Below are 15872 nucleotides of genomic sequence, written 5' to 3'. Positions count from 1 at the left end.
CTCTCAAAACCAAAAGCGAACCTATTATGTATTCACTCCAAATCTCTCCCTCTTCCCCAATTATGGCCAAACGGTGAACGGGCCAATCATGACTTGACAGATTCTTCCCAGAGGCCAAGGACAATAATTCCGACCGTCCCGTAAACGTCCCGTAACGTCCCACGTCCGTGAGAGCTCCAGCGCAGAGCAGAGACCGAGATATATAAGGGGGTGGGTGTTAGAGGGAGCTATGCATTGTCGCTCTAGGCTGGCTTCTGAGAACTCCCGACAAGGTAGAGGAAGAGTGGCCATATACGCTTAGAATTGTGATCATAATCAGATTAGATGTCTATATACGCTTAGAATTGTGATCATAATAAGATTAGGTGGCTATATACGCTTACCATTGCAATAGTAATTATGACAAGTAAAGAATGTGCAGCAGTTTCTTCGGCGCAATCGAGTTTTCTGTACAACGTACAATGCTATATGAAACTCTCAGCCACGTACCATGAAACTCTCAGCCGGTCATGGTGGGCTGTGCTGCCCCAGTGCCAGACGCAAGATCACGGCTAACTTTAAATAAAAATAAATATATAATATATATACATACATATATATTATATATATATATATATATATATATATATATATATATATAGATAGATAGATAGATAGATAAAACCATCCGTGGCCGAGTGGATAGTGCTTAATCCATCATGGGTCATGGGGCAAGCTTTACCCAATGGGGGGGAAAAGACTGCCATTAACCTAGAAGAGTTATTTTTTTCTCAAAATTCTCAAATAGGAACCCAACATGAATAAAGGGAGTTTCTACTATAATAATAATAATAATAATATAATTTAAATGTAACATTCAATTCGCTCTACAGATGAACTGTGTGGTCACCTGTATAATCATTGGCGCTGTAGCAGCCCTATCATTTGCTCTGCCCGAAGCTGGGTACATAGCTCCTGCCCCATGCTACCCAAAGACTGAGTACATCACCAAATACCAGACACAAGTACAGCAGGTAAGGAAGTGGTAGTATCTATTACTAGTGGAGCTATAGCAGATCCACATCAACCGTGCATTTGATGTCAAGGCGAGTCCCTTACGATGCTCCTGATTGGCTGTTGATAAGCAAATCATAGGGTTGGAAAGTTTCCAGTCCTGTGACTGGCTTATCAACAGCCAATAAGGAGCGTCGTAAGGGAGTCACCTAGACATCAAATGCACGGTTGATGTAAATCTACTATAGTGCTAGGGAGATATTACATTTGTTTATATAAACAGACACCATCGCACTTACGAACATTCAGAGCGCTTGCCTTTACCACCTGTAAGCTCAAATTTTGTTCTGTGTTCCTATTCTGAGCATACGGTCCTATATGTACACTGTATTGTGTTTTCGGATGAAAAAATGTACAGTAGTGTATTGACTTTATATCATACCATACTCAAATACGCATGAAGAGCACAACAACCAACTTACAAACAATTTAACAATCCGACGTACAAACGTAACTTGCTTCTAAGTACGGTGGTGTCTGTACGATTCAAAGGTGTCAGTTAGGGGGTTAAGTAATAGTATAAACATTAAGAAATAGTATCAATACAGTACTAGGAGTATCAGTACTAGTAGTATATTACACCGTATACTGTTCAAAAATGTCAGCTAGTAAATGTGTCAGAACAGTAAGTACTAGTACTATCAGTACTTGTGGTATATTACAACTGCTTATACTATCCAAAGATGTCAGCTAGGCCCAGTAGTGTAAATATTAAGAAAAAAATTAGACCATTTCCTAAAGTACTAACTTCAAATTTCAGGTCCCAGTCTACCAAACAGTCTACAAGCAACAATATGTGCCAACGACAATCTACGAACCAGTCTACAAGACTGTCTACAACACCCAATACAACACCCAGTACGTCCCCAAGTACGTCACCCAGACTCAGTACCAGACACAGGTCAAATACGTCACAGACTACCTGACTCAGTACCAGACCATCTACAAGACTCAGTACATCACCAAGACTGACTACGTACCAAAGTACGTCACTCAGACTGCCTACCAGACAATCCTCAAGACCCAGATCCAGTACCAGACAGTCTACAAGACTGAGTACCAGCCACAGTACATCACCACAACCCAGCTGCAGTACCAGACAGTCTACAAGACTGAGGTCGTTCCCGATTATCAGACTGTTTACAAGACTGTGCAGACTTACAAGACTGTCTGCCCTAAACCTGTGTATGGATATTAAATAGTTTTAGTTCTGAATAAGGATTAACTTCCAAGTGGATGATGTCAAATACTGATATTAAGGTTATGTACTATAAATAATGTTTACGGTCAAATGAATGAGTGTTTTCCTTATCCCCAAAAGCAAGAGCCCGTGCAGGCATACAATGCGAGTACATATTATAACTGAATCCAAATGTTTACAAGCAAGCTAGCTGCTTGCAAAGCTACGTCCTCTCTTCCTATTGATAACAAACTGTATGATTCAGCCTTCAGTCTCACAGAACACTGATGATATAAGAAAGCTCTTGAGAGTATTGTCTAAAGAAATACCTGTAAAACAAGGTGGGAAAGGCAGACTTGCAATGGAGCTGAGGCTATACAAAGTTAATGACTAACTGTTGATGCAACGCCATTAAACTAATCACAAACAGTCAATCAGTTCAGGAGAATTGTGTCATATTTCAAACTGAAAGTCTTGAATTCAGTTCACTTTTCAAGATCACATGACCACACACAATATTTTTATTTTCATTTTGATAAAATTCATAAAACATAAAAAACCTGTTATTTATAAGAAAAAACTAGATATAGAACAATATTTCTTTTTCTATTTTGATGAAATAAAAAATAAAAATACCTGTTTTTCATGAAGAAGATCAAGTGACATTTACTGTCATTTTTCCCTGTAATAGTCCCCCGTCATACTTTAATCAACCAGTTGCAATTATTCAAAATTTAATATACAATTTACCAACTAACATTTGAAGTTGCTCTACATACATTTCAAATAGAAAGCAAGTCATGAATATAATTCACATACAGGATAAATAGCAAAAATTGATCTAAATAACATTCTTTTTATTATTTTTACGATTTCATTATTCTTGACAATTAAAAAAAATGTAAAAACATCACGGAAAAAGATGAAGTTGGACAAAATCCCCAATTTAATTATAAAGAATAATATTTGCTCGAGTGTCTCTCTCTCTCTCTCTCTCTCTCTCTCTCTCTCTCTATGTTTATATATATATATATATATATATATATATATATATATATATATATATATATATATATATATATATATATATATATATATATATATATATATATATTCTGTGAGAACTGGGCAAATATCGAATGCATTATTTTTGTACATATGAGAGATTTAGACCATCCTATTAACTGGAGTCAAGCAAGAGCCTTAGTCCATGTAATGACACAGTTAAAAGGAATATCATTGAATCTTGTTTTATCAAGTCAAATAATAGAAATGTTCTAAATTTAAGTCTTGGTTTATTTAAACTTGATGCTTTCATAATGAAAAAAGTTTGTAGATAATATAAGCAACAAAATTAATATATTCAGTTTTTACATGTTTTGGACTGTAAAGATACTTTGTAATTTCGGTTAGGGTCAGAATCTGTTTAAGTTTGTGACCGTGTGATATCCGATAATCCTGGATTATCCCTTTTTAATTTTTACCCTTTTGATAATTAAACCATCTGGTATTCCTGATCTTGTTTTTAACCTGAGGCCTTCCTCTCCGATTGTACTTTAGTAGCTCCTTGACGATGTCTGAATAAAGACGAAAGCGCTTGGATTCCTGTCTATCATTTCCCGTGGTATTCGCTTATATATATATATATATATATATATATATATATATATATATATATATATATGTTTATATATATTATACATATATATATATATATATATATATATATATGTATATAGCGTCACTGACTGTCCTGATTTCGTCCCCGTCACTTGGACGGTGGTTCGATCCCATGGGGGCGGTACGAAATTATTATCAACTAAAAAAAATTCCCCTTCGGTACATATAGAAAATATATCATTTGGGAGGTAAAGTGAATTTAGATATTAAAGGACATTTGTAGCTTGAATTGCTATATATATATATATACGTATGTATATGCAATCTCTACATATATATATATATATATATATATATATATATATATATATATAGATATATATATATATATACATACAGTACACACACTTATATAAATTTTACTTTTTGTCATTAACGTATCTAACAGCGTTAATAATTATAAGACCACTATCACGTAACCGTTTCAGTTGCAAGATATAAAGATTACCAAAGATTTTAAAAAATAATAAAGAGTAAAAGGAAAATAATCAAGATAGAAGCATGACTGGCAGAATCAAGAGACCAATAAAATAAAAGGTAAAAGAGAGAGAGAGAGAGAGAGAGAGAGAGAGAGAGAGAGAGAGAGAGAGAGAGAGAATAGCAACATAAATAAGAGACAGGGAAAGAAATGGTGCAGAGAACATAACAAAATAGATAAAAGGAAAATAAGAATAGCATGAATAAACAAAGATGACAAATAATGGTATATAATCAAAATAAAATAAATTTTATATATACGAAAGAAATATGACAACCGGGTGAATAAACGAAGGAAAATCGTATAAGGAAGATAGCAATAAATACAGATTAAAAACAAATCCCAAAAAATTAGAAAAAAATGCATAAAAAAATAACTTTCTCATAGAAAGTCGAAATCAAATTAAAAGTGCAAACACTATTAAAAGTGAATAAGTAAACAAAAATGTCGCTTTCGTCAAGCTAACAAAAAAAAGAGGACCAGAAAATTAGGGAAAAATTATAATATATGACAAATTCCACCCAGAACCTGACTTCGCGACCTGACCAAAGAGTTGATGACCTATCAACTGATAGGTAGAAGAGCAAAGTCACGCGTTCAGAACCAGTCATGCAAAAACAAAACGACAAAAAAAAAAACAAAGATGGTGGTGATTCTTTTTTTCTCTGAAATCGCTCCAAATTAATTCGACACCTTTCTCTCTCTATGTGAGGGGTGGGAGGGGTAAGAGGTGGCGGTTTCCTACCCACTCATTTGCTGGAATGGGGGCTGGGGGGGGGGGTGTTCGAATGAGAAGAGTGGGGAGAGATAAGTCTTTAAGACTACAATGATACTGGATGGAGGAAATTATTCTTTTAAAGCATCACTCAAAAATAAATCAGTACCTTTCTCTCTCTCTCTATGTGAGAAGTGGAAGGGGGGAAAAGTGGGAGGGGAAAAAGGAGCTTTTCCAACCCCCCTCCATCTCCTGGAATGGGGGGGGACTTAGGTTAGAATGAAAGGGTGGGTGAAAATAACTAAGAAATCAAAAATCTCGGATGGGGGAGCGTCTCAAAAATCGCCCAGTAATAACCAGTCCCTTTCTCTCTCTATACGAGAAGGGGGAAGGGGGATGGAAAAAAAGGAGAGAAGGGAGATGGTCTCCCCTACCCCTCCATCTGCTGGAATGGGTGCAGGGGGTGTGAAAGACACATAAAAATCAGATATCAACACGTCGATTGCTGCCATGATATGGCATGAAAAAGTACTCATACTTGTAAGAAATTATGGTCTGGATTTGGGGGGTGGGTGATTTAGACATTTGGGGGTCCAATTAGACAAGGGGGAGGTGGTCGACAAGCTGGGCAGGAGATGGGGGAAGCTGTCATATACATACCAGGTCACAGCAGAGCAGACTGAGGAAGGGGAGGCGTGGAGTCAAGACCATCTAACATTTGCTTTCTCGGCGGCAAGGTCAAGAGGAGGAGGAGGAGGAGGAGGAGGAGGAGGAGGAGGAGGAGGTGGGGCACCCGAGAAAGAGGAAGAGACTGTGTATAAATACGAGCAGGGAATTAAAGTGGTCAATCATTCCAACTTGGTCTGCAGTTCGGTTAACTTGGGCTGCTTCTTCTTCGACACCGGTTCAGAATGGTAAAGGTTGCTGGGTCTCTCTCTCTCTCTCTCTCTCTCTCTCTCTCTCTCTCTCTCTCTCTCTCTCTCTCTCTCTCATTGGACTTATGTAATAAGGGGAGGAACATTGTTGGAGTAAATTGTGAGGATTTTGTAATTACAGTAGATTTCTACCTTTTTTTCCTTTTTTACGTTTTATGGTGGAAATTATCTTTTGTAGAAAGGGAAAAAGGGCAATTATTGTGGTGGGAATATTTAGTTGTGTGTGTGTGTGTGTGTGTGTGTATAACATTTATCTATTATTGCAACTGAATATAATTGTGGGATCTCTCTCTCTCTCTCTCTCTCTCTCTCTCTCTAACTAACTATATATATATATATATATATATATATATATATATATATATATATATATATATATATTGATCCATTACCACCAATCTTTCTCTCTCTCTCTACATGTTTCATAAAAATATCATCCCTATTTTAACTGCAACAACTCTCTCTCTCTCAACGTTGCCAATAAAAAAAAGAACAGAAATACCCATTCAAAATATCTTATTTAATCCCCCTCACTCACTCTCCCTCTCTTTCTCTCTCTATTCATTCCAGATCCGCCTACCCGTGTCTGTGGTGTTCGTGGGCCTAAGTGACTACCTCTGTCTGGGCACTGCCCGACTTAGGGTATGGAGCCCACGAAGCCATCTGCTACCCCGAGACAAAATACATCACACAATATAATACCAAGTTCCTTGAGGTGAGGAATATTCATTTTTTTTAAATAATTCTCAATGTTATTTCTGGATGTCAATACTGGTCAATGGCGTCTTATAATAGTCTGGGAAGCGTTAATTGATCATTTTTGTTTGAGATATTGCTTCGTTTTTATTATTGACTATATATACATAAATATATCTGTAATCTACATAATATGTACACATATATGATTGTGTCTGTATATATATATATATATATATATATATATATATATATATATATATATATATATATATATTATATATATATATATATATATATATATATATATATATATATATATCCTGTTTCCAGATCCCAATCTACGAAACGGTCTACAAGCAAGAGTACGTGCCCACCACGGTCTACGAACCCGTCTACAAGACCCTCTACAAGACCAAGTACCTAACAGACTACGTGCCAGAGTACGTCAGCACGACGCTCTACAACACGCAGACGAAGTACGTGCCCGAGTACAAGACGCTCTACCAGACGGCGTACAACACCAAGTACGTCACGAAGAACGACGTCGTGCCCAAGTACGTGACGGAGACGGTCTACACGACACTCTACAAGACGGACGTGCAGTACCAGACCGTCTACAAGACGGAGTACGCCCCGCAGTACGTCACCGAGACCGATTTGCAGTACAAGACGCATTACGAGACCAAGGTCGTACCTCAGTATTTCACGGAGTTGAAGACCGTTCAGACGTATAAGACGTATTGTCCTCAGTCGTACGGGGATTACTAGTAAATAGATAAATAAAACATTTTTATATATATATATAATATATATATATATATATATATATATATTATATATATAACCACACACTGCATGAAAATACATTAAATACCTTATTTATGTTGACAAGTAAATATTGTTTGTTTATTTCTACACTGATTTCCTGTCACTGAAAAAATGTACACACTTTATTTATCAATACATTCATTTTCTTCACTGGATGAAAGTGAATATTGTTTTTATTAATATATCAATTATTATTGTTTTCATTATTTTTATTTCAATGCTTATTATTTTCATTTTTATTTTCATTATTTTCATTTAATTTTTCATCTACAGCTTTTCAGTGACCGAGATATTTATTTTTGACAAGCAAATGTTTTATAAAAACAAAATATGCTGATAATTATATGTGGTTTGTTTATTTGAAATTATATAAAAAAAAACATATTGTTTTAGATTGCACAGAGGTTATTGTTATTGCATTATCAACATTGTTTACATAAAGAATTATATTTATACGTAAAGAATTTTTTTATTTATTCACAAAATCGGGGTTCAGGGTGGAGTGCAAAATGTCCAGTGTTCATTTCTACTTCCCTACTTTATTCTGCATTTGTTGTTTTCCTTCCGCTTTGTTGTAATGTATATGTTGTTCTTCCTGTCTCCGTGTATTCCTTCTTTGTTTGTCAGGACATCTCTCTGACTACGTTTCCTGACCTAACCTGACCCGTCAAAATGATGCCAGTACCTAATTCATCAAGGTGGGGTCGAAAAGAATTAAATCAATGTCACCCAAAGATATGATTTAATGTATCGGGGGAGATTCATTATTAGTTAAATCTGGAAGAGTCCAATATAAAAAAAAAAAACTTTTTAAATAACGCACACTATCACTTGAGGCTATGGATAAAATGAAGAAAACGTTGCTTTATGCTATGAAAAAAAATTACTGATGTTATGTTATGACATGAAGCTTGACCTTCCACCTTAACGTCATGAATTCCAGGCGTTCCTGGGAATGGCACCATTCCAGCTATTAGGTTGAACTTTGCTTTTCGGCGTCTGCTATGTGAATCAAGCTATATTTTGTAACGTTACTTGTTAATAAAATTGAATGTTGATGTTTTGTTTAATTTTGCTAGATAAATTATCCTTTCAAATCCATATGTATCATATGTGTTATTGAACCAACAATAAAATATAATATTCTTGTCTTCTCCTATACTAGGTCATACCAAGACGCATGTTTACATCCAGATCTTGGGTCATATAATGAAAAAATCTCTTATACTAGGTCATATCAAGACCTATATTTGCATACAGATCTTGGGTCACATACCATACCCTATAATAGGTCATATCAAGACGTATTACTTATACAAAAAGCACAACAAATACAAATACCCAATATCCCCACAAAACTAGACATACACAATAACAATACCCATATATTACCATGTCACAGTGATTTGACCATTAGGTTATAACATTAATAACATCATATACCAATGCAAAATGAGAGAGAGAGAGAGAGAGAGAGAGAGAGAGAGAGAGAGAGAGAGAGATTAGAAAAATGTAGGTAAAAAAGTGGTTTGTGAAAGCACAAAGCAAGATTAAAGAGATTTTTAAAAATTATGAGAGAGAGAGAGAGAGAGAGAGAGAGAGAGAGAGAGAGAGAGAGAGAGAGAGAGAGATTACAAAAACGATTATAAATAGATTTGATCAAAAACTGAGGTACGTGATCTGTGAAAGCAGAGGAACCAATAGAGAGAGAGAGAGAGAGAGAGAGAGAGAGAGAGAGAGAGAGAGAGAGAGAATACCTTCATAACAACCTACAGGATATGACTCTTCAAGAAACAATTCACACGGAGGCAAAAATGCAAGGAAAATGAAATCCAGTCTTTAAAAAATAATAAAAAATAATGCTACCATTACAAAAATAGTGATTTAGGATCCGTCCTTGCGCGGTCGGTAAGCATACCGGAGAGGCAAACTGTAAAACTACAACTAGCTACAACTGTATCCAACTGTAACCGACGATTTAGATAATATTTAAAGGGAGGGGGGAGATCATTACGAATTTACCGCGTGACTGCCTTTTATTCACACGATTTACTGTGAGTGTCTATCTCTCGATTGATCAATTTAACTCGCCTCAAACCGCAAGCATGCACACAGGCGCGCGCTCACATACATGCAGAATCCTTACACTTATCCTAATGCTATCCACCAATCCTTGAGTTGACATCGTATCCATCTCACTGCCTTTTCAAAAAACTGACGAGTCACCTAATAGGATGGACAATCAGGCGCACTTATACAATCCCTTCCAATAAACGCATTTATCACACCAGGGACGAAGGAATCTACCTGTAATTATCTTCGTCAAGGTAAAGGGGCTAAAATAGATAGCAACCCCTCCCCCTTCCCCCTTGGAAAGGCGTGTCTGCTTATCCACCTATATATATGAGAGGAGATGGGATTCAGCTACATACGCAGACTGGTGGTGTCTTCTTGTCCAGTGTTGGAGACTGTCCTGTCCTGTCCTATCCTGTCCTCTGTCTTGGCCTGTCCCGTAGGCACCGTCGAAGGTACGGGTTAGCTACAGATTCTACTACAAGTCTGCTGAAATGACTGTAGTTTTTGTGAAGGCTATTACAGTTCTACAGTGATTTTGGAAGAAGGTTGAAATCACAGTAGTTCTCTGAGGAATATTACTGTGATTTTGCACGATGAGGACATCATGTCCTGTAGATTAGCTCCTGGAAGGTTACGAGTTAGCTACAGATTCTACTACAAGTCTGCTGAAATGACTGTAGTTTTTGTGAAGGCTTTTACAGTTCTACAGTGATTTTGGAAGGGGTTTGAAATCACTGTAGTTCTCTGAAGAATATTACTGTGATTTTGCATGATGAGGACATCATGTCCTGTAGATTAGCTCCTGGAAGGTTACGAGTTAACTACAGATTCTACAAGACAAGTATGCTGAGATTACTGTAGTTCTCCGGAGAATATGACACAGTTCTACAGTGATTTTGCAAGAGGATATCCTGACCCGTAGATATATCGGAACGGTACCTACAGATTCTAAAAAAAAGGCGGTTGAAATCGCTGTAATTTTGTGAAGACAAAGGCGCATTTCTAAAGTGATTCCACTTAAGGGAGTCATACGCGCCTCTCCTATTATGCAACCGGAAGTGATTCAAGTGGTTCTTTGTTTTTGGTATAAAATCGCGTAAACAAAGTTACTTTATATTCATTTCATATTTTCTGGCCACAAGCACAAACAGGGCGTGTCTTCAAGAAATGTGTTCGTGTTTTTTTTTTATTTAATTATCTAATACGTAGGTTGCTTGACATTTAAAATTTATTTAACATTTTGTGGATTTGCAATGGGAATAAGAGATTCTCTATCTAAAATATATATGTATAATATATATATATATATATATATATATATATATATAATATATATATATATATATATATGTGTGTGTGTGCGGTGTGTGTGTGTGTGTGTGTGTGTATACTTGCAATTACTATACAGAATCAACCTGTCACTAAAATATTCATTGAAGTAAGAAGCTAGATAGTCCAAACACTCAATCAATATGTATCAGTAACCTCTCAACCCTTTCCCTCTGATAAACCCAACGCCAGGTAATCCCAACGACCAAATAACATTAAAATGACCTCTCTAAAAACCTTTCTCTGTGTTGTGGTAGTATTAAGAACAAGTGTCTTCTCTCCCTTAGTAGATTTAAAAGTCAAATAAGCCCAGCCATTCAACAAGAACTTGCTAATTTTAGTATCTCTTTCAGATGATGAACAACTTGATAGCCGTGACCTTCCTTGGGGTGTTGGTAGCCGCCGCATCGGCTGCACCTGATAGCAAACCAGACGCCGAGGCAAAGGCTGCTTACGACTACGCACCCCCCTGCAAGCCTCAGGTTGATTACGTCACGCGGTACCTGCCGCAGGTGCAACAGGTAAGGAGGGTTCCTGGGTCCCGTGCTGTTTATAACCCTGATGCAATTCAACTTGGCTTTTCATGTTTTACTTTCAATATCCTTTATTTGTTTATTGATTTGTTAATTGATCTGTATTTCTCACTGCCTTATTTCTTTCGAAACATACATAATATTCTTTAGATGCTTTATTCTTACGTTATGGCCACTTTGGTGAGCTTCTTCCATATGAATAGGTAGGATTCATCTTCTGAATAGAATAATAATAATAATAATAATAATAATAATAATAATAATAATAATAATAATAATAATAATAATAAAATAAGAGGGGAAGACAACCACCCAGAAATTCCTGAAGCCGAATCAAGTAAGAGACTCTGGGAAAACATATGGAGCAATCCGGTATCACACAACAAACATGTAAAACAAACATGGCTCCAGGGAAGTCAGGAAGAAGAAACAGGGAGATAAAACAAAGATTCACAGACATCACGACAGACACAGTCAGACACCAACAAAGTAAAGAAAATGCCAAACTGGAAAGCCCCAGGTCCCGATGAAGTCCATGGATACTGGCTCAAAAAACTTCAAGGCCCTACACCCACGAATAGCAGAACAACTCCAGCATTGTATCTCAAATCACCAAGCACCCAAATGGATGACCACAGGAAGAACATCCTTAGTACAAAAAGACAAGAGTAAGGGAAATATAGCCAGTAACTACAGGCCTGTCACCTGCCTACCAATAATGTGGAAGTTACTAACAGGTATCATCAGTGACAGGCTATACAAACTACCTAGAGGAGACAAAACACCCCATCCCCCACCAACAGAAAAGGCTGCAGAAGGAAGTGTAAGGGGGCACAAAAGACCCAGCTCCTGATAGACAAAATGGTAATGAAGAACAGTAGGAGAAGGAAACCAAACCTAAGCATGGCATGGATAGACTATAAGAAAGCCTTCGACATGATACCACACACATGGCTAATAGAATGCCTGAAAATATATGGGGCAGAGGAAAATACCATCAGCTTCCTCAAAAATACAATGCGCAACTGGAATACAATACTTAATTACAAGCTCTGGAAAAAGACTAGCAGAGGTTAATATCAGGAGAGGGATCTTCCAGGGCGACTCACTGTCCCCACTACTCTTCGTAGTAGCCATGATTCCCATGACAAAAGTACTACAGAAGATGGATGCCGGGTACCAACTCAAGAAAAGAGGCAACAAATCAACCCATCCATGATGTTCATGGACGACATCAAGCTGTATGGTAAGAGCATCAAGGAAATAGATACCCTAATCCAGACTGTAAGGATTATATCTGGAGACATCAGGATGGAGTTTGGAATAGAAAAATGCGCCTTAGTCAACATACAAAAAGGCAAAGTAACGAGAACTGAAGGGATAAAGCTACCAGATGGGAGCAACATCAAACACATAGATGAGACAGGATACAAAAATACCTGGGAATAATGGAAGGAGGAGATATAAAACACCAAGAGATGAAGGACACGATGCAGGAAAGAATATATGCAGAGAACTCAAGGCGATACTCAGTCAACTCAACGCCGAAAGGAATATGATAAAAGCCATAAACACATGGGCAGTGCCAGTAATCAGATACAGTGCAGGAATAGTGGAATGGACGAAGGCAGAACTCCGCAGCATAGATCAGAAAACCAGGAAACAAATGACAATACACAAAGCACTACACCCAAGAGCAAATACGGACAGACTATACATAACACGAAAGAAGGAGGGAGAGGACTACTAAGTATAGAGGACTGCGTCAACATCGAAAAACAGAGCACTGGGGCAATATCTGAAAAACCAGTGAAGACGAGTGGCTAAAGAGTGCATGGGAAGAAGGACTAATAAAAAGTAGACGAAGACCCAGAAATATACAGAGACAGGAGAAAGACAGAAAGAACAGGCACTGGCACAATACAAACCAATGCAGGACAATACATGAGACAGACTAAAGAAACTAGCCAGCGATGACAATTGGCAATGGCTACAGAGGGGAGAGCTAAAGAAGGAAACTGAAGGAATGATAACAGCGGCACAAGATCAGGCCCCTAAGAACCAGATATGTTTCAAAGTATGATAGACCGGAGGAAATAACATCTCTCCCCATATGTAGGAAGTGTCATACGAAAAATGAAACATAAAACCACATAGCAAGTGAATGCCCGGCACTTGCACAGAACCAGTACAAAAAGAGGCATGATTCAGGTGGCAAAAGCCCTCCACTGGAGCCTGTGCAAGAAACATCAGCTACCTTGCAGTAATAAGTGGTACGAGCACACAACCTGAGGGAGTGATAGAAAACGATCAGGCCAAAGATCCTCTGGGACTATGGTATCAGAACGGATAGGGTGATACGTGCAAATATTGACCAGACGTGACGTTGATTGACAAAGTCAAGAAGAAAGCATCACTCATTGATGTCGCATACCATGGGACACCAGAGTTGAAGAGAAAAGAGAGGGAAAAAATGGATAAGTATCAAGATCTGAAAAAATGAAATAAGAAGGATATGGGATATGGGATGCCAGTGGAAATCGTACCCATAATCATAGGAGCACTCGACCACGATCCCCAAGATCCCTGAAAAGGAATCTGGAAAAAACTAGAGGCTGAAGTAGCTCCGGGCTCATGCGGAAGAGTGTGATCCTAGAAACGGCCACACATAGTAAAGAAAAGTGATGGACTCCTAAGGAGGCAGGATGCAACCCGGAACCCCACACTATAAATACCACCCAGTCGAATTGGAGGACTGTGATAGAGCAAAAAAAAAAAAAAAAAAAAAAAAAAAAAAAAAAAAAAAAAAAAAACAAAAAAAAAAAAAAAAAAAAAAATAATAAAATAAAAAAAAAAAAAAAAAAAAAAAAATAATAATAATAATAATAATAATAATAATAATAATGGTAATAATAATAATAAGAATAATAATAATGTTTTTTGGGGGATGGTAATTGCTTTAGGTCATATTAAGCAGTTTGTTTTGTGGGTTTGACAAAACCAAAATTTATCAATCTATCAATCTAAACAAATATCTCCGGATTTCTAAGCAATGTGTGGTTGACATCACTAAAATCTATTTATTTATCTCTTTAAGTTGAAGAATATCCTAGGATATCTAAGCACTGTGAAGTTGACAAAACTAAAATATATAAAATATATTTATTCATCTATCAATCTGAAAAATATCTCCGGATTTCTAAGCAATGGGGCTTGAAAAAAGAAACATTTATTTATATATCTACTTGTCTGAAGATTATCTTTTAGATTTCTGAGCACCGTGGGGGTTGATAAACCATAATTTATTTACCAATCTATCAATTTGAAGAGTTTCCGGATTTCTATGCAATGTGGAAGTTGATAAGCCAACATTTATTTATATATCTACTTGTCTGAAGAATATCTTTAGATTTCTGAGCACCAAAATCCATTTTGGTGCTCAGAAATAAGTTGAAATGTTTACATTCCAGGTTCCAGTCTACCAGACAGTCGTGCAGGACCAGTACATCCCCAAAACAGTCTACCATCCAGTCTACAGCACAGTCTACAACACCCAGTACGAGACCGAGTACGTACCCAAGTACGTCACTGAGACGGAGTACCAGACCCAAGTCCAGTACGTCACCGAGTTCCAGACAGAAACCAGACCAGTCTACAGTACGAAGTACATCACGAACACCCGTTACGTACCCAAGTACATCACCCAGACCGAGTACCAGCCGGTCCTGAAGACACAGGTGGAGTACCAGACCGTTTACAAGACCGAATTCCAGCCTGAGTACGTCACCACGACCGAAGTGGTCTACAAGACCAAATACGAGACCCAGCTGGTGCCACAAGTCCAGACGGTCGTGCAGACGGTGCCCGTTTACAAAACGGTCTGCCCCACCCCTTACTACCCCACGCCCTTCTTCGGGTACTAGGAACTGGAAGATTGGAGAGAACCGTTGAGGACATGCTTCTGGAACTAGGAACTGGAAGACCGAAGACCGTCTAAGTCATCCCAAGGACTCTAGGTATGGGAAGACCACAGACCGTTTAGGTCATTCCGAGGAATTGGGAGACCAAAGACCATTTAGTATTATAATGTTGATGTTGACTACAGATAAACACAAAAATGTATGAAAGAAAATGCTAAAAATATATATTTTTTTATAACTCGAGACAATAAAGATTCATTAATATTTTGTTTTTTTCATTTTGTCCATAGCATAAAATTGTTTTATGATGAATATTGAATGTCCAGTTAACTGGATGAGTAACAGAGGTAATTATCAGCAAAAAACGGAGATGCCATTCATGAATATGTTATTTATAACTCAAAAATATGAAACATAATATGGAGGAAAAAAAATATAATAATTGT

At 37.3% G+C, this 15872-nt stretch overlaps 3 protein-coding genes across 3 annotated transcripts; all 3 read left to right on the top strand.

Annotated features, from left to right (window-relative positions):
* The first annotated feature begins 235 nt into the window (after window positions 1-235).
* LOC135207629 (uncharacterized) lies at window positions 236-2349 on the top strand. Its single transcript, XM_064239491.1, has 3 exons — window positions 236-272; window positions 873-1013; window positions 1814-2349. Exons 2-3 carry the CDS (start codon window positions 873-875, stop codon window positions 2249-2251), a joined length of 579 nt encoding a protein of 192 aa, XP_064095561.1. The 5' UTR covers window positions 236-272; the 3' UTR covers window positions 2252-2349.
* Window positions 2350-5526: 3177 nt separating this feature from the next.
* LOC135207754 (adhesive plaque matrix protein-like) lies at window positions 5527-7518 on the top strand. The gene is made up of 4 exons (XM_064239580.1): window positions 5527-5569; window positions 5844-6020; window positions 6650-6756; window positions 7071-7518. The coding sequence occupies exons 1-4, from the start codon at window positions 5527-5529 to the stop codon at window positions 7506-7508; spliced, it is 765 nt and encodes a 254-aa protein (XP_064095650.1). The 3' UTR covers window positions 7509-7518.
* A 2476-nt stretch (window positions 7519-9994) lies between these two features.
* Window positions 9995-15690, top strand: LOC135207830 (adhesive plaque matrix protein-like). Its single transcript, XM_064239687.1, has 3 exons — window positions 9995-10096; window positions 11327-11494; window positions 14977-15690. Exons 2-3 carry the CDS (start codon window positions 11327-11329, stop codon window positions 15427-15429), a joined length of 621 nt encoding a protein of 206 aa, XP_064095757.1. The 5' UTR covers window positions 9995-10096; the 3' UTR covers window positions 15430-15690.
* The last annotated feature ends 182 nt before the right edge of the window (window positions 15691-15872 follow it).

Source organism: Macrobrachium nipponense, chromosome 34, assembly GCF_015104395.2.
Source record: "Macrobrachium nipponense isolate FS-2020 chromosome 34, ASM1510439v2, whole genome shotgun sequence".
NCBI lineage: Eukaryota > Metazoa > Arthropoda > Malacostraca > Decapoda > Palaemonidae > Macrobrachium > Macrobrachium nipponense.
This window is presented reverse-complemented; position numbering and strand designations above follow the sequence as displayed.

Coding starts and splice junctions, on each gene's coding strand:
- LOC135207629 (XM_064239491.1), top strand. CDS start 873: ATGAACTGTGTGGTCACCTGTATAATCATTGGCGCTGTAGCAGCCCTA. Junction 1,014..1,813: donor ACCAGACACAAGTACAGCAG/GTAAGGAAGTGG, acceptor TTCAAATTTCAG/GTCCCAGTCTACCAAACAGT.
- LOC135207830 (XM_064239687.1), top strand. CDS start 11,327: ATGATGAACAACTTGATAGCCGTGACCTTCCTTGGGGTGTTGGTAGCC. Junction 11,495..14,976: donor ACCTGCCGCAGGTGCAACAG/GTAAGGAGGGTT, acceptor TTTACATTCCAG/GTTCCAGTCTACCAGACAGT.
- LOC135207754 (XM_064239580.1), top strand. CDS start 5,527: ATGGTCTCCCCTACCCCTCCATCTGCTGGAATGGGTGCAGGGG. Junction 6,021..6,649: donor TTCGACACCGGTTCAGAATG/GTAAAGGTTGCT, acceptor CGTGGGCCTAAG/TGACTACCTCTGTCTGGGCA. Junction 6,757..7,070: donor ATAATACCAAGTTCCTTGAG/GTGAGGAATATT, acceptor TCCTGTTTCCAG/ATCCCAATCTACGAAACGGT.